The sequence below is a fragment of the Elephas maximus genome, chromosome 8 (assembly GCF_024166365.1).
Source record: "Elephas maximus indicus isolate mEleMax1 chromosome 8, mEleMax1 primary haplotype, whole genome shotgun sequence".
Taxonomy (NCBI): Eukaryota; Metazoa; Chordata; class Mammalia; order Proboscidea; family Elephantidae; genus Elephas; species Elephas maximus.
Window position 1 is genome coordinate 37,241,052 of NC_064826.1, and position 18,053 is coordinate 37,259,104.

An 18,053-nucleotide genomic window follows, 5' to 3' on the forward strand; every position below is an offset into this window, starting at 1 on the left:
CTTAAAGTGTTTATCTTTTTTTTATCTTATACTTCATTTACATACAAATTTCCTCCGTTCCCCACTTGAATATAAGCTCCTCTAATATAGGGTGGTTTGCCTAGAGTAGAAGCTCAAATAAACATTAGTTGAATGAAGTAAGCTTTCTCTTTGACCCCACTCCCCATCACACACACACACACACACACACACACACACACCTACTACACACGTTTTCACAGCAACCACCAGAGGACAACTAGCTCTAAAGTCTACCCATTCCCCAACCCTGGGGAATTATGAGTCATAGTCCAATCAGCTGAACAGAATCCCTTTTATTGAAGAGAGTAATCACCTGGTTCCCTTCTACACAGTATAATTAAATAAATAAAAATTTGCAGAGATACGCAAGGCATCATGAATCTGATCAGCACAGTGAACTTGTTCTAATAACAAAGCTCCTTTTGTAAGAGAAGTTGTATGTATTAGGCGAATTTTCTTGCTTACTCTCAATTCTCCTCCATGCCAGCCACCCTTAACCCCATTAAAGCTGAAGGACCCTACCTTTAAATGAGGCTGAGAAAAGCTCACCCCTTTCTGACTCCTGTCCCCAAAACCCTATGCCTTGGAGTAGCTCCCATTCCTGCAGCAGAAAGAAGGCCCCAGAGCTGGATTCACTATCTAGAAAATCTGTCACCTTAGCAGATGCACTTTCTCAGGTCTTCAGTCTGTGCACCCTCAATAACATCAGCAGATGTTGCGGTCTTAGCGGTTGCCCTTGGAGGACATCTTCTCTAGTTCTGTACAGGTTCCAGTTGGCTGAGGCGCTGTACGATCATGCTGTTGATCTTCTTAAGATCCTCTATGTCCTTTGCCTCAGCTCTTAATCTTCTTGACACGTCGTCCATCTTGCTTCCGGTTTGAGCTTCAAAATGGAAAACAGACTACGTTACATTGATTTCCAGCATGTTCCATCAGGACTCATCAGAGCCCTGTGTTTGTGCTCAGCTGAGTGCTGAAAGGCACTCCCAGCAATTCCCGGCTCCGATATCCCATATAGCTCGGAAGCCCAGGAGAGAAATTGAGGCTGAAGCTACCTACCAAGTGAATTATTTTTACACCCTCTTGGTGCCAGCCTATACTACCTTTGGCAGCTCCACACAGATTTCGGCAAGAAGGACATAGCTGTGAGCAACCGAAGGAAACTGCCAGCCCGTCTGATTGTTCCCCCAGAAGTGAATGGCTAGGTAGTCTCATTCCGAGATCCATTCTCAGAAAAGGTTTTTCTGCTCTTCATTTGGGAAATGCCTTTCTTTGGGCTTCAGCCTACGTTGATATAACTCTGCTGGTTCTGAATTACCAGCCCACTGTGAATGTGTAATAATCCCCACCCCAGGCCACTTCTGAGAACAGAGGCACAATATTTTCAAAATAAACAGAATCCCTGACAATACAGTGAACTAGAGACTGGAACACTGTGAGGTCTGCATATTAAGTTAAAATTCCCAAGAAATGCAGCAGAAAATCAGTACTTGCTATATGAGCTCCTCATCATTTCTACTTCAGGCGGGTTGTTTTCAAAGGCATCTTACAGGAACTAATGACATTGGTAACATGCTACTGGGCTTAGTGGATAAACTAACCTCAGAAGGAAAACTAGATGTTAAAGGTTCACTCCCAACCTTGAGACAAATTGGCCACCCAGCAGCTGCTTCTCCCTTATGGCTGAAAATTATGTTGGCTGAATTATGGTCCCAGGCATAATAGAAGAGTTTTAATCGAGCTTTGCTGCAGAGCTAGGCAGAGATACCACGTACTTCTGGGGAACAGTGTGAAGCTAAATTCATGACTTGTATTCTCCTCTCGGGAACCCTCTACATCAATCAAATACCGGAAGGAAGAACCAGCCACATCTGCCTAAGTGCGTTCCACATTACACTGGTCTCAAAATGAATCCATGGAAAGAAAAAGGATTTCAAGTGCAAAAAAGTTAGGGAAAAATTATATGCCAGCCTACCTCCTGGAAACTCACAAGAAGAAAAATCTTGAGCATCATCTAAACCAACATTTCCCAAACTCCTTTGATTACTTAAAAAAAAAAAGTTTTTATCGAGTCATCTCCATCTTTTAGTGACTCCACATGTGTCAGAGTAGAACTGTGCTCCGTAGGGCTCTTCGGTGGTTGATTTTTCAGAAGTAGATCACCAGGCCTTCCTTCTGAGGTACCTCTGGGTGGACTCAAACTTCAAACCTTTTGGTTAGCAGCCCAGCCTGTTAATCATTTACACCACTCAGGGACTCCCATTTGACCATCCCATTGCCATCAAGTCAATTCCAACTCACAGTGACCCTATAGGAGAGAGTAGAGCTGCCCCATAGAGTTTCCAAGGAGTGCCTGGTGGATTCGAACTGCCAACCTTTTTGTTAGTGGATTTGAACCACTGACCTTTTCGTTAGCAGCTATAGCACTTAACCACTATGCCACCAGGGTTTCAACTTGACATAACCCAGTGCCGTTGAGTCGATTCCAACTCATAGCAACCCTATAGGACAGAGTAGAACTGCCCCAAAGGGTTTCCAAGGAGCACGTGGTGGATTCGAACTGCCATCCCTTTGGTTAGCAGCCGTAGCACTTAACCACTACACCCCCCGGGTCTCCCAACTTGACATAGAACCCTTTTCTTCCTTAAGGTAAAACTTAATAGCATACCATGTGTCATGGATTGAATTGTGTCCCCCCCCAAAATATGTGTCAACTTGGTTAGGCCATGATTTCCAGTATTGTCCTCCATTTTGTGATTGTAATTTCATGTTAAGAAGATTAGGGTGGGATTGTAACACCACCCTCACTCAGGTCACCTCCCTGATCCAGTGTAAAGGGAGTTTCCCTGGGGTTTGGCTGTACCACCTTTTATCTCTCAAGAGATAAAAGGAAAGGGAAGCAAGCAGAGAGTGGGGGACCTCATACCACCAAGAAAGCAGCACCAGGAGCAGAGGGCTTCCTTTGGACACAGGGTCCCTGTGCCTGAGAAGCTCCTCAGCCAGGGGAAGATTGAGGATAAGGACCTTTCCCCAGAGCCAACAAAGAGAGACAGGCTTCCCCTGGAGCTGACGCCCTGAATTTGGACTTGTAACCTTCTAGACTGTGAAAAATAAATTTGTCTTTGTTAAAGCCATCCACTTGTGGTATTTCTGTTATGGCAGCACTGGATGACTAGGAAACTGTGGAGATAATATTCTGTGTAATTACAATGTTTAGCTGCTCAAAGCTGCTACCAAGGACAGACATCTGCAGTAATTTATTCTTACTGTCCATTATTCCTCTTTAAAACAAAGATTGAGACAAAAACATAAGGCCTAATGGTTTAATAAGAATGTAATCTAGTATAAAATAGTTGTGCTTCTATTGCATAAAAATGCTAGATTTATAAAGAATGCAAGTTCTTGCACTCCAGGTAAAAGAATAACAAGTTTGCACTGAATCCCACTGACAGTAAAAAGGTTTCCTTGATAAAAGAGAGCACAGGCCAAGTTCACGTACAGATGCCTGGGCCAACTCTAAGGAGCCCAGGTGGTGCAGTGGTTAAGTGCACGACTGCCAACCAAAAGATCAATGATTCAAACCCACCAGCCACTCTACGAAAAAAAGATGTGGCAGTCTGCTTCTGTTAAGATTTCAGCCTTAGGAACTCTATGAGACAATTCTACTCTGTCCTATAGAATTGTTATGAGTCTAAATTGACTCAACGACAATGGGTTTGGTGCCAACTCTAGTCTTGGGCTTTGTTCTGGTTTGTCTGAAAAGCACAGGAAGCCTTTATTATTACTTCAGGAGAGGCCACGGAGCACAGGGGAGCTCTAGCTTGAATCCCCGCTCTGCTTATTTGCCCATTGAAATTGAAGAAGTAAACCCTCTGGGCCTTAGTCTTTTCATCTATAAAATAGGAATATTAGGCACTATCTTGAGAGGTAGAGGAAGGATTTGAAATAACAAATTTAATGTGTCTGGCACAGAGTAATTGTCCAATAAAACAATACTTTCTTTATTTTCATCTTCTGTTTCTTACTTAATATAACTCTGTCCTCAATATATAGCACTAAAAACAAAAAAAATAGCACTAGAGGCAAATATAAAATAAATCCTATTTATACAAAAGAAGTCTAATAATAATGACAAAGTGCATGACCTTTGATGTCAGGCAGAAGTGTCTTGGAGCCCCGATTCTGCCCCTATTAACTGTGGGGCCTTGGGAATATTAATTAATCTCTCCAAGTCTCGGTTTCAACATCGGTAAAACCAGGATAAAAATGAATCCTACACTATAGTTGTTATGAGGTTGTGAGCAAGTAGATATTAAGTGTTTGGCACAGTGTCTGGGACAGAGTAAGCACTCAGTCTATAGGATTTATTATTATCATTTCTCTTAATCTTACTGCTAATCATCCCACTTATATCAAGACAGAGACGGGGGAAGAGAGAATTCCCTTTGGGTTGCTCACATTTCTGTAGACACACCTAAAATGTCCCGAGAGTTGAACTCGCTCATTCCCCCAGGTGGGTATGGCGTGACACAGAGCATTAACCTCTGTTGGAACAGCATTCAGAGTAGTAACCCATGTGCTCTTTCTGGTCCTGCAGGTTCTGCTCCCACACCTCCCCAACGGATGGCAGGGGTGAGGGCCCCATTATTGTAAGGCCAGCACACATTTCAGCTTATAAGTGCAAAAGGGCATCCGCTGGGTGTGAGAAATAGAAGCATTAAACTTCACCCTCCCTGCCAAGTCCCAGTTCCCAGGCTAGATAAAGACCTTCAACCCAGTAGGGGAATGAGAGGGGTTAGCCATAGCAAAAGAGCCATACACTTTGTCCTCCCCTCTCCTCCCACCATCACCAACTCTATCTCCTCAAGCTCTGAATGAAATGAAATTAAAGGCATTCCAAAGACATGTGCTCCACTTCTCATCCAGAATTTTGAAGGCTACAAAGCCTATAGCATGTGAAAGGGCAGAAGGAATGGGAGTATAGTCAATACAGCCCGAAGGGTGCCAATGCTGGTCCCCTCCCCTTGGCTCCCTCCACTCAGGAATGGAAATAACTCCAGATGAGGGTACAGACAGTGAGCTGAAGAGGAGGCTGGTGGGCTTGGTGGGAGGTGGCAATGTCCAGAAGAAGGTGAGGCATCAGCAGAGGGATAGCACTTCACTCCCATCAAAGACAGAGAAAACCAAAAAACCAAACCCATTGCAGTGCAGTCTATTCTGACTCAGTGACTCCAGGTGACAGAGTAGAATTGCCCTCATAGGGTTTCCAAGGCTATAATCTTTACAAAAGCCAGGTCTTTCTCCCACAGAGCAGCTGGTGGGCTTGAACTGCCGACCTTTCTGTTAGCAGCCAAGCGCACTTAACCACTGCGCCAGCAGGGCTCCTTCCAAGGCAGAGAGGAAGGTGGAACTGGAACCTCAGGGGACCTCCTGAGGAGGAGCTAATGTGAAAAGCCTGGGTCACTATTCAAAACCTGGGAGGAAGCTTTAAGCCTGAATGTGATTAAGTTATAGACCTGTATTACTAGAGAAATCAATGTACTGTTTTGGATTGAGAAAACCTGGAATTAACTAGAATAAGCTGCATACCATTTATAGCAGTGTTATAGAAATATATAATGTACATGTTTCTGAACTTCTGACACTGTGGGCTTACACACTGGCTTTGTGCCCCAATAACCCTGTCCTGATTCTTCTCCGGGTGATGTTGGGCTGCTAACTGAGAGGTTGAAGATTTGAGTGCACCCAGAAGTGCCTTGAGAGAAATGTCCAGTGAGACACTTCCGTTGAATCAGCCATTGAAAACCCTATGGAGCACAGTTCTACTCTGACACACATGGGGCCTCCTTGAGTCGGAATCGACTTGACAGTAACTGGTCGGTCGGTCGGTCGGTTAGTTGGTTGGTAGGTAACCCTGTCCCAGAGCAAGTGGGTTCATTAGAGGCATTTGCTCTACTTCCGTCTTTAGTTTAAGCATTCATTCCCACAAAGCATTTACTCATTATAGGAGCAAAGCTAAACAATCAGCTACAAAGTTAAGTGCATACAAGTAATGAAAAACAGGCCAGCGGTACTCACTTATTAGAAATATCACGAAGGAAACCAGGGCCAGGCTGATAATGAGAATGATTATCAGTGCCACAAGGAACACACTGCGGCTTCCATTTCCTGAGTTACTGCGATGGGCTGGGATTTTCTCCTCTAGAGCTAATGTGAAACAAAAAAACAAGAGTAACAACAAAAACTCCTCAGCGTACAGCCTGTCAGCAGGACTGAGCAGTACTCAAGTGTTATTGCGTGAGCAGTAGAAACACCCATTTCCCTCTGATCACCTTGGAAGGTGGCTTATATTTTAGGAATGTCTTTGGGCCAGAAGCTCTTCGTAAATCGTTTACCTTCTTCTATACTGGTATTCAAAGAAGAAACGGGGTTACGCTATTTTCTTAGACCTGTTTGGAAAATTTCTTTGAAAGTTCTGGTAGCACTAAAATAGCAGACATGGGTTTTTCTTTGGGGAGGGAATAAAGAAATTAAGGGTTAAAAGTGAAGATGGTTCTATTGCCCCCCTCCCAAGGTGACCTAGGAATAAAACAGAACTGGTTGTGGGACACCTACTCTAGGTGGAAAACTGAACACTCTGGGATATCTTCCACGGAACTTTTATCACAGGAATAATCAGTTATGCCTACATCTATTTTTTTTTTTTTAATGGTCCTGATGTATTTTGGTTTCTTAAAGCTGTTTTGGGGAGGAGCATGCTCTAGAAGCATTCAAAATGTTTTGAATTGAACAGCTCAGTTCACCCTAATCATGAATTGTCCCATTTGGTCACCATTTTGTAAGGCTTAAAACCACTGAACCCATTGCCGTCGAGTTGATTCCAACTCATAGCAATCCTATAAGACAGCGTAGAACTGTCTCAAAGGGTTTCCAAGGAGCAGCTAGTGGATTCGAACTACTGGCCTTTTGGTTAGCAGCCTGAGCTCTTAACCAAAGGCTTAGCTGCCTAACAATACCGAAATTAAGTTGAATAAAAATTGTGAGAACATGGGGTAGTAGAGGTCGCTGAAATGATATTTGCATTTCCTCCTACTTTGCCTTGGTTCTACAAACTGTGCTACTTGATTATGGAGAGTGGGTGGCTTATGTCTCTTGCTGCATAAGTACAAACTATGCCACCCCCTCAACAGCTTTTGCTTCCTTATCAAAGCAAAAGCCACAGATCGGCACCAAAAGATTGACTTTATTTGAAACCACAATAAAAACAGGTGAAAATCTTTAAAAGACCAGACTTAATGGTCTGACTGAGACTAGAATGACCCTGGAGGTCATGGTCCCCAGACCATCTGTTAGCCCAAGACTAGAACCATTCCCAAAGCCAACTCTTCAGAGAGGGATTGGACTGGACTATGGGATAGAAAATGATACTGGTGAGGCATGAGCTTCTTGGCTCAAGTAGACACATGAGACTATGTGGGCAGCTCCTGTCTGGAGGGGAGATGAGAAGGCAGAGGAGGACACAAGGTGGCTGAATGGACACAGGGATAAAAGGTTGGAGAGGAGTGTGCCGTCTCATTAGGGGGAGAGCAACTAGGAGTACATAGCAAGGCTTATATAAATTTTTGTATGAGAGACTGACTTGATTTGTTAACTTTCACTTAAAGCACAATTAAAAAAAAAAAAACAGGTGAAAATCTGGACACATTAAAATGAAGAAAAAGGCAAGAACTCAGAAAGGATTTAGGAGGGGACTGATAGAAATTGAGACACTAATTGTCTAGAGTGCGTATGAAATGAATGTCAAGTGGGCAATTAGCACCTGGGTTTGAATGTTGGCCTTTAAGCCAGAAAAGATAGGGCTTGGAATGATCTGGCTGAGCTCATTGTAATACCGAGGGAGCAGGATTACAGGTTTGGTATTTAGCAGGCTTTTGTTTTTTCTTTTTCTTTTTTTTTGTAACCCTTTAATTGGGGCATTTCGTAATCATTAAGTAGAAAATGAAGTTGACATTTTTGCCCAATAGACTTTTAATTTTTTTTTTTTTTAAACTGGGTGAGCATGTTTCCCAGCAATCTGTTATAAGATCCCTCTAGGAAATGGGCACCATTGGTGGGTGACCTGGCTGTGGTCACCAGAAGGCACCGTAATAACCAAAAAGGCCAGAAACTCCACGGGGTCTTCTCAGAACTTTTGAAGATGAGAATTCAAGTCTTGCTTAGGAGCCAAGAAAGCCCGTAATCTTGTCAGGTATTTAGAAAACAAAAGCAAAAATTGCCTAATAATAAACTGCATTTCCAGTGCCAAGCCTTTCCTAAGGCCCAGCCACCCAACCACACCCGCACATCTACGTTAGCATTTGCTATTTTTAGGTGGCCTAGAAACTTAGAAGGGCCACCAGTCCTTTGAGGGCACACTTACGGAACAGACGCTGTGATCCGGCAGGATAGAGGTTTAGTTTGTTCAAGTCATTTATGGAATCCACAACGTAAAGCTTTCCATCTTCATGAATGCCAGGGTCCTGGGAAGAATGATTCATTGTCCTTGGGAGAAAACACATTAGACACAGAGGCTTGGGCTGGGAGCTCAGCTTCACAAGAGCCACGGCAGTAGGAAGCTGCACAAGCATATAAACAATTGCCCACAAATATTATTTGCAGCCTAAGGGTCTAGACTGGAAGAAATTTCTTCCCTTTATAGACAACTTAGCAACCATTCTTTTTGCTTTGCTTGCTAGAAAGCTCAAGAGTCAAATCTGTGGCCCAATTTTAAGAACTGTACCAGTTGCCATGCAGTTGATTCAGACTCGTGGCAACCCCATGTGTGTCGGAGTAGAACTGTGCTCCACAGGGTTTTCAGTGGCTGATTTTTCAGAAGTAGATTGCCAGGCCTTTCTTCCGAGGTGCCTCTGGGTGGACTTGAACCTCCAATCTTTCCATTAGCAGTCAAGTGCATTAACCATTGGAACCAGCTCTTTATTCCCTGCTTATCTGTATATCGCTTTTCCTCTTCCTCAAATCTCTGAACTCTATTTTTCCCAGGACTTGATTTTTTTATTTGTAATTTTTCATTTTATTACATTGTTTATATTCTGGTGAGATACTTCAACTCTTTTGTGCACGAAGACTATGTACATAGAAAGACAAAATTAAGCTAGTCAGGCTGGGATCATATAGGTTCTAAGAGAAAATGTTACGGTGAACCAATCTAATTACATGAAGCTTTAATAAAACTATAATTTTTATTTTCTCCCTCAACACGGTATATAAGTCCCCACCCTAAAAGGTCTCCTTCAGCTGTTAGATGCTGGCTCTGAGTCTCAGTCATAGATGCTGTAGAGGTATTCTGCAGCAGGTTGGAGACTAGATTCTAGGCCTGAGGTCTCTTCTACCAGTTTCCCTTAGATTGAGGTCACTTATATAATAAATATTTAAATATTGAGGTTTGCATTTATAGTAATATTCTCTAATGACACCACAACTTCAAGCCACACTGAAAGGCCTGAATAGATTAGGAAGGTGGAGCCCTGGTGGTGTAGTACTTAAGAGCTCGGCTGCTAACCAAAAGATCAGCAGTTCAAATCCATCAGCTGCTCCTTGGAAGCCCTATGGGGCAATTCTACTCTGTCCTACAGGGTTCCTATGGGTCTGACTCCACAGCGACGAGTTTGGTTTTTTGGTTTTTCTAGAACAGAGAGCTTGTGGCCTTTTAATTATGTGGAAAGGAGGCTCTAGGAAAACAAATTCCAATTAATATAAAATATTCTCTTTTCTAATCTCTCTCAGATTTCACAAAATGAATTTAATAGTGACACAGGATGTTTGATCTGGAAAGAATTTTAGACCACTCCCACTGTTTCTACAAATGAGGAAATTGAGGCTCAGAGAGGTAAATGCCCAAGATCATTCATGTAGTTCCAGAGCTGGAACTGGGCCTCTTGGTTCAGAAAAAAAACCCAGTGCCATTGAGTCGATTCCGACTCATAGTGACCCTATACTACAGACTAGAACTGCCCCCATAGAGTTTCCAAGGAGCGCTTGGCAGATTAGAACTGCTGACCCTTTGGTTAGCAGCTGTAGCACTTAACCACTAGACCACCAGGGTTTCCTCTTGATTCAGAGTTCCCTGCATTTTCCCTTGTGCTATCTTTCTTCTCCACATCCCTTCCTAATCCTCACTCAAGACTCAACTCAAACATCACCTCCTCTAAGAAGAGAGAATTGACCTGTGCTTCCTGGGTGCCCTCACTGGATCCTGTACATTCTTCTATCAGAGCATTTATAATATTTGATTGTATTTATTTGCTTACATCTTTGAGTTCCCCAATACGCTGAAAAAGGATCCCTGGTGGCTCAGCTATTAACTCAAAGTTTGGTAGTTCGAACCCACTCAGCAGCTCTGTAGGAGAAAGACCTGGAGATCTGCTCCTGTAAAGATTACAGCCAAGGAAACCCTATGGGGAAGCTCTACTTTGTCACATGGGTCGCTGTGAGTAGAAATTGACACGACGGCACCTAACAACACAACATACTGAAAACTCCTGGAAGCAGGGACCAATACTATTTTTCAAATGCCCAGTGTCTGGTTTAGAAGCCTGGGACTTATGCTAAAACGCTCAAAATATTTTATTTATTTAGAATTTAAATCTATTTTTAAAAGAATCTGAAGCAGTTAATAATCAGTACACTAATAAAAACAAGATTGAAGGCAAAAGTCCATCCTATGATGTCTACCCAAAAACCCATTAAACCCATTGCCCTTGAGCCAATTCTGACTCATAGCGACCCTATGGAGCAGAGTAGAACTGCCCCATAGAGTTTCCAAGGAGCAGCTGGTAGATTCCAACTGCCGACCTTTCGGTTAGCAGCTAAGCTCTATTTAGACTCTAGCAAAGTTAGTGAAATGAATTTTGCACCTATAAGTGGCAACACAATAATTACTTCCTGTTGTCATTTTTTATTCCCTTTAATACACAGCTGCAGATGGAAGAGAAATATAATTAGAGTTAACCTGGAAGAATATAAATTCAGGGGAACAAATTAGTACACCCATAGAAAATCTGGGGGAACAAAATAAGTCATTTTCCTGTGCAGTTTAAACTGCAACCTAAAATTTAAAACTAGCCATTTCACAATAATATCCAAAACCTACTACTATTTGTAAAAAAAAAAAAAAAAAGGAGAGGCTCCCAGAACCCTAACTACAACAAATAGTTGGAAAAGTCATGGACCAACTAAATTTTTTTCAGAGCTAAAACTAAAAACGGTGTTTCAGTTATCCTGAAATTTGATTTACGAGAACACACAATTCCCTGAGTACTTTAGATAAGATTCTGCTGTCACATTTTAGATATTAATATTACTGAATTCCAAATATACTTCATGAGGAGTTTCTAAAGGAATCACTTGAACTGACTAAAAAAAAAAAAAAAAAGCAGTAGGCAGAAGATTAAAAGGGTCTTAGGGATCAATCCAATCTTACCCTTTTACTGATAAAATCAAAACCCAAAAGCATCATCACAGATTTCTAAACTATTCTTCTCCAAGTATTTTATAATCTCTTTATACTTTATTATCCCCAATACTAATATCTGACCACAAATGCAGGTTGTATGTGTCACACCACAGGAGCATGGTTCCAAACACGGCTTCTATTTTAGGCTTGGTGACTGACGCATGGTTCATTTTTGGCTCTCTGACTTAGTATTCTTGAGCCTTTGCTTCCCCTTTAAGAACATAACTGCTATTGCTTAAATCTCATAGTGAGGCTTAATCAGTGTTTACAAAGTAGAGGATTGGTTAGAAAATCATAGCTACAGAAACCGACTTAAGAGCAGCAAAGCTAATAAAATCTCCAAATTATTGGCCTTGCTACTTACTCAAAAGGTGACTCAATGCACCATCAAATCCAAAAGAACGAAGACAACAGCCTAGAGCAAGCCATGAAGGACTCTGAAAGACAATCTCTTCGTTGGAGTGAAGTCACAATATAAATAGACACTATTTCAATATATTTTTTAATTAACTGCAACCTGCAAATGGAAAGTAAGAACTAGCAGAGAAAATTGAGTTGGTTGTGGTTCGTGGCCACCAAGAGCTTCCAAATGACTCTGCTGGTAAATACAACATCACATGGCCCTAAACCCGGGAACCCACAGCTGTTTGACACCCAGTTGTTGCTATCTTTGGCATCTCCATATGAGGACATCTGGGAACAGCCAGCCTGGCTGGAGAAGTCAGTGTTACTAGCAATTCTGCATCACACTCACTCAACCCTCCTTCCCACTCTGTGGTGACTATCTGTTCATCGGCTGAGACCGACCGAAGCAGCACTCTTCTCACAGAGCCTTTTCTAATACCTTGAGCTGAAACATGTAATTTCATTTTCCTCCTGTTTAGATCAGTGCTAACAACTGATTCTCTTGTTTTTTTTTTTACAACCTACAAATAAATATTCCAACAAACAAAGGTAGTTGTCTATGAAAAATGGCTCTGCTCTTTATTTTTTCCCACAAGGGCTTGGTATCAAATCACAGAAATAACTCACACCAGTAGTGCTGGCCATAAAGTAACAATTTTTTTTTTTTAATAATTTTTATTGAGCTTTAAGTGAACGTTTACAAATCAAAAAGTAACAATTTTTATAACCAGGCTTAATTCAAAGTTAATAGGAAGCTTTGCTGAGCGAATCATGGTAATTTGTTAATTCCATTTTGAAGTCAGTGCCGCTTCACATTCAGGAAATAAAATTTACAATCAAGTCTAAATAATTTCGATTAAAAAAGCACAGAGCACATGCAACAAAAACTGTCCCGCCTTAATAACCACAATTCAGTTTCAGTATGGTTAAACATGCAAGTTACTTACAAAAATGTGAGCTTTGACCGCTAAGTTATCAGGGAAAAAAAAAAAAAAAAAAACACCTGTCAGGAGGAATTACAAGAAAACGTTTTACAAATTCTGTGGTTCTTTCTTTGCCCTCCTTCAGAACACCGGTGCTCCTGTAAGGCCCATAAACCCCAGCATGAAACTGTTGGTCTATATTTAGTGTTCATTTTAGCCAAGCAGGATAAGATTCCAAATACTGACTTTTTAAAATAATTCCTTAGGTTTTTAGTGAATATATTACTGAAACTATGCTTTAAAAAAAAAAACCCATCATGCCCAGACTCAACTGATAACCGATGAGGTTCTTAACTGGACTGAAGTAATGTCCTTATTTGGCTGAAGCTGTGTAAGCTGACACCTCATTTCAAGCACTTCTGCCTTTGTATACTCCCGTATATAAATATCCCGTCACAGGCTGGACACCAATCTACTCGACCGCAACTAACAACAACATGCAGCAGGCTGGAGCTGCCGCTATGACAACTAATTGCACAGAACTCCAGACCAAGCAGAGAACTGTAGTGAACAGAGATGGAATAAGATGACAGAATGGCAGAGGACTCCTAGGGCTCCCAGTGGCCTCCAAAGCCATTTGTAAGCAGGGACAGCATGGCTGCAGCCCTCCTCCACTTGATGGAAATACTTTGTCTCACCAGCTTCCTTTTCAAAGGCTTTATTCCGTGAGGTTTTGTGCATTCTCCTTTCTCAGGAATGTCAGCCTTTCTCTTATGTGGTTCCCATGGCCACATGACAAGGAGCTTCTGCCCTCTGGTGTACGTACAAGATGCTACAATGAGGAGACCATCCTTGATCCCACAAGCCTGGGATCCCAGACCATGGGGACTAACTGTCCCAGCAGGATGCTAAGAGTTAGGTGGTAAACTGATATGGGGTCCTTTATAATCCTACCTTCCACTGCCAGGCTACATGGACATTATTCGTCCTTGATATATTTTTCACACCAGTTAGGTGTTTGCTCCATAAAACCTCCTTTACGCTTAACATTCAGTATGAGCCTTACTCTCCTTTTGGGAGAAAGGAATGTCATTTTCTTAAACCACATCTAAACCCGAGGACCAATTCATAGAGGAAAACAATGTAACTAGTAAAGGTTTTCTCAGAAGCCCATCATACACTAAAAATCTACGCCAAATTCCTCTATAAAATGTAAATACTCATATGAGCTACTGTCTTGGCTAGTTTCATTAAGAAAGCTCCCAACTACCCGATCTCTGTCTTAAAACATCTATGCTTTGAAGAAAAATGGAATAGTCTCATTTTTTTAGTACTTACTATGGATTCTTCTCTCTCTCCTGTAACCTTACAACCGAGGGATATTTTCAAGTGCTTCCTGTTTTTTCTTTCAAATACTGTATCTCACTGTATCTAGATTCAACTTCCAGAAAATTCAGTAAATGCCATCGAAGACTAGTGTCACAGATGCTGACTGCCTCAAAATTAATGCCTGATACTCAAAGAACTTACCCAGGCAGGCACCATTTTAAATTCCTTAACCAGCAAGATTAATGAAGATTCAAGCAATGAACAACTGGTCTATCACATACCATTTTACTACTTAGGAAAAAAAAAACTCAAGCATTCTTAATACATTAAGTCCCCAGTAATCCTTGTCTAGCAATTACCTGCCATTTTCATGAAAAATGTACCCATCTATATACATAATATGCTGATTTCTAGAGTTGCATATTTATCTCCTCTTCCTCCAAAAATCCCTGTAAAAAGGCAGAGTAGAAACAACAATGGCAAAAGCACAAGAATTAAAACAGGAGCAAACAACAATGAAAAAGATTTCAACAAACGTATTTACTAACAAACGTTCCCAGAGTGATACCTGCGTACCAGAGCTCTGGAGAACTATCACTGACAAACGCACTGAGCCTGCAGGATTCACGCTGGCTCAGAACTTGGAGGCAACAGTGAAACATGGAGCTGGTTTTAGTTAAAAATAAAATACAATAGAAAGATTGGAAATTGTGTTAAGGAAATCTCCAGGAAGAAAATGAGAAAAAAGTAAATAAATAAAACCAGAAGCTCAATCCAGAAAACCCAGTACCTCCAAGTCTCCAAACAAAGGAAATTGGGGAGAGAGGCCAAGAACATAAAAACGGAAAACGTGACTAAGAAAGCCTGATTCATGCCAAGTTTGAACGCTGTAAGTCTTAATGCCGTGAGAGCAAAGCAGCCACTCGGAATGAAGCAAGAAAGTAAAGTATAGAAAAAAAAAATTAATGATGATTTTAAAGTTAAGCCTAGTACTAGCTTTATTCATCCTATAATACTTAGTCTGTGCCTACGACTTGTCAGACTGGAGCAGCATGCAATTTTAGAATAGAAGAGTTAAAGCAATAGTCTCCAGAAAGAAAAACACAAAATAAATCAGAAATAAATTTATATCAAGACATCTTAACAATACCTTGCTAATTAGAAGGCAATGGAGCAATGCCTTCAAAATTCCAAATTTGATTTTTGACCTAGAAAGTTGGCAGGGAACCATCAGAAATTCGAGCCAGATTCAGAAAAGGACGTGGAACGAGGGTTATCATTGCTGATGTGACGTGGACCTTGGCTGAAAGCAGACAATACCAGAAAGGTGTTTACCTGCATTTTACTGACTATGCAAAGGCACTCAACTGTGTGGATCATAACAAATTATGGATAACATTTTGATGAACGGGAATTCCTGAATACTTAATTGTACTCATGAGGAACCTGTACATAGACCTAGAGACAGTCATTCAAACAGAACAAAGGTATACCGCAAGGTTCAAAATCAGGAAAGATATGCATCAGGGTTATATCCTTTCACCATGCTTATTCAATCCTGTATGCTGAACAAATAATCCGAGAAGCTACCTGAAGAACGTGGCATCAGGATTGGAGGAAGACTCATTAACAACCTGCAATATGCAGATGACACAACCTTGCTTGCTGAAAGCAAAGAGGACTTGAAGATGATCAAAGACTATAGCCTTCAATATGGATTACATCTCAACATAAAGAAAACAAAAATCCTCACAACTCGACCAATAAGTACCATCATGATAAACGGAGAAAAGACTGAAGTTGCCAAGGACTTCATGTTAGTTGAATACATCATCAACGCCCAGGGAAGCAGTAGTCAAAAAATCAAACAATGCATTGCACTGGGCAAATCTACTGCAAAAGACCTTTCGTAAAGTGTTGAAAAGCAAAGATGTCATTTTGAGGATTTAGGGGCATATGACACAAGTCATGGTGTTTTCAATCGCCTCACATGCATCCAAAAGCTGCGCAGTGCATAACGAAGACCAAAGAATTGACGTCTTTGAATTATGCTGCTGGTGAAGAATACTGACTATACCATGGATGGCCAGCAATACAGCCAGAATGCTCCTTAGAAGCGGGGATGGCGAGGCTTTGTCTCACATACCTTTTACCTGTTCTCATAAGGGACCAGTCCCTGGAGAAAGACATCATGCTTGGTAGAGGGTCAACAAAAAAAGGGAAGGCCTTTAACTAGGTGGATTAACACAGTGACCGCAACAAGGGGCTCAAGCATTAACAATTGTGAGGAAGGCACAGGACAGGGCAGTGTTTCATTTTGTTGTACATAGGGTTGTTATGGGTCAGAGCCGATGTGACTGCACCTAACAACAGCCAGAAGAACAAACAGATCTGTCTTGGAAGAAGTTCAGCCAGAATACTCCTAGAAGTGAGGACGGCGACACTTCACCTCACATGCTTTGGACATGTTATCAGGAGGAACCAGTCTGTTCCGTTGTACACATAGGGTAAGAGTCGGAACCGACTTGACAGCACCTAACAACCATCTAGAATTTTATACCATGCCAAACTATCATTTAGACATATAATCTCAAAATAATTGACCTCCTGTGTACCCACTGCCAGGAAGCTACTAAAGGAAGTGCTCCACCTTAACAAGGAGGTAAACTAGTAATACAGGCATTGGACCCAGGAAATGTGGAATCCAATCGAGAGAGAAAACAAATTCCCAGGATGATGGCAAAATCTCAGAAAAACAGCTGTATACTTGGGATGAGAAATAGCAGAGATTGAAGTAGGAAACAAGTATTCTGCTAGGCTGTGATCATGTGGAAAACAGGATGGAGTTTTACATATCTATTTGGAACTCCTTGGAAATACTGAAAAGCGTGTAAAAAACCAAGAGGACAACTACTAACTCCAGGAAAGAAAAGTACAATGGGGCAATTCTGCTCTGTCCTATGGGGTTGCTGAGTTGCAGCTGACTCGATGGCACACAACAGTCACGATAACAAATAATGGTCCTGATTTAACAACAAAAAATAAGTGAGAAATAAGACTATATTGGAAGGTCAGTAAAAGAAAGGGTAAGTAAAATAATAATCCTGACCTATCTTTATCACAACAGGAAGGTGACAAATGTCTAAAAATAGTAAACTAAGGAACAGCGGTATAAGCATATTATTTAGAAACCTGAAACCAAGATAGAAAAAACTGAAGGCTGAATGCCTCCTGGGATGGAAATGAGGATGGACATACAACTATTTTTTATAATCCTTAAAATAAAATCAAGCTTCGCATAATAAAACCTGTTAAAACATTCTGCATCCCACTTTGGTGAGTGGCACCTGGGGTTTTAAACGTTAAAAAGCTGCCATCTAAGATGCATCAATTGTTCTCAACCCACCTGAAGCAAAAGAGAATGAAGAATGCCAAAGATACAAGGCCATTATGAGCCCAAGAGACAGAAAGGGCTACATACATCAGAGACCAAAATCAGCCTAAGACCAGAACTAGATGGTGCCTGGCTACAACCAACAACTGCCCTGACAGGGAACACAACAGAGAATCCCTGAAGGAGCAGAGCAGTGGGATGCAGACCCCAAATTCTCATAAAAAGACCAGACTTAATGGTCTGACTGGGACTAGAAGGGCCCTGGAGATCATGGTCCCCAGATCTTGCTAGTCCGAGACTGGAACCATTCCCAAAGCCAGCTCTTTCGGACAGGGATTCGACTGGACTATAAGACAGATAATGATACTGGTGAGGAGTGAACTTCTTGACTCAAGTAGACACATGAGACTACGTGGGCAGCTCCTGTCTGGAGGGGAGATGAGAAGGCAGAGGGGGACAGAAGCTGGCT

The 18,053-nt window shown here is 41.6% G+C and overlaps 1 protein-coding gene across 1 annotated transcript; it reads right to left on the reverse strand.

Annotated features, from left to right (window-relative positions):
• Positions 1-360: 360 nt before the first annotated feature.
• On the reverse strand, positions 361-8,796 carry LSMEM1 (leucine rich single-pass membrane protein 1). The gene is made up of 3 exons (XM_049894038.1): positions 8,441-8,796; positions 6,100-6,228; positions 361-904 (listed from the first exon to the last, which is right to left on the reverse strand). Exons 1-3 carry the CDS (start codon positions 8,646-8,648, stop codon positions 774-776), a joined length of 468 nt encoding a protein of 155 aa, XP_049749995.1. The 5' UTR covers positions 8,649-8,796; the 3' UTR covers positions 361-773.
• Between the last annotated feature and the right edge of the window lie 9,257 nt (positions 8,797-18,053).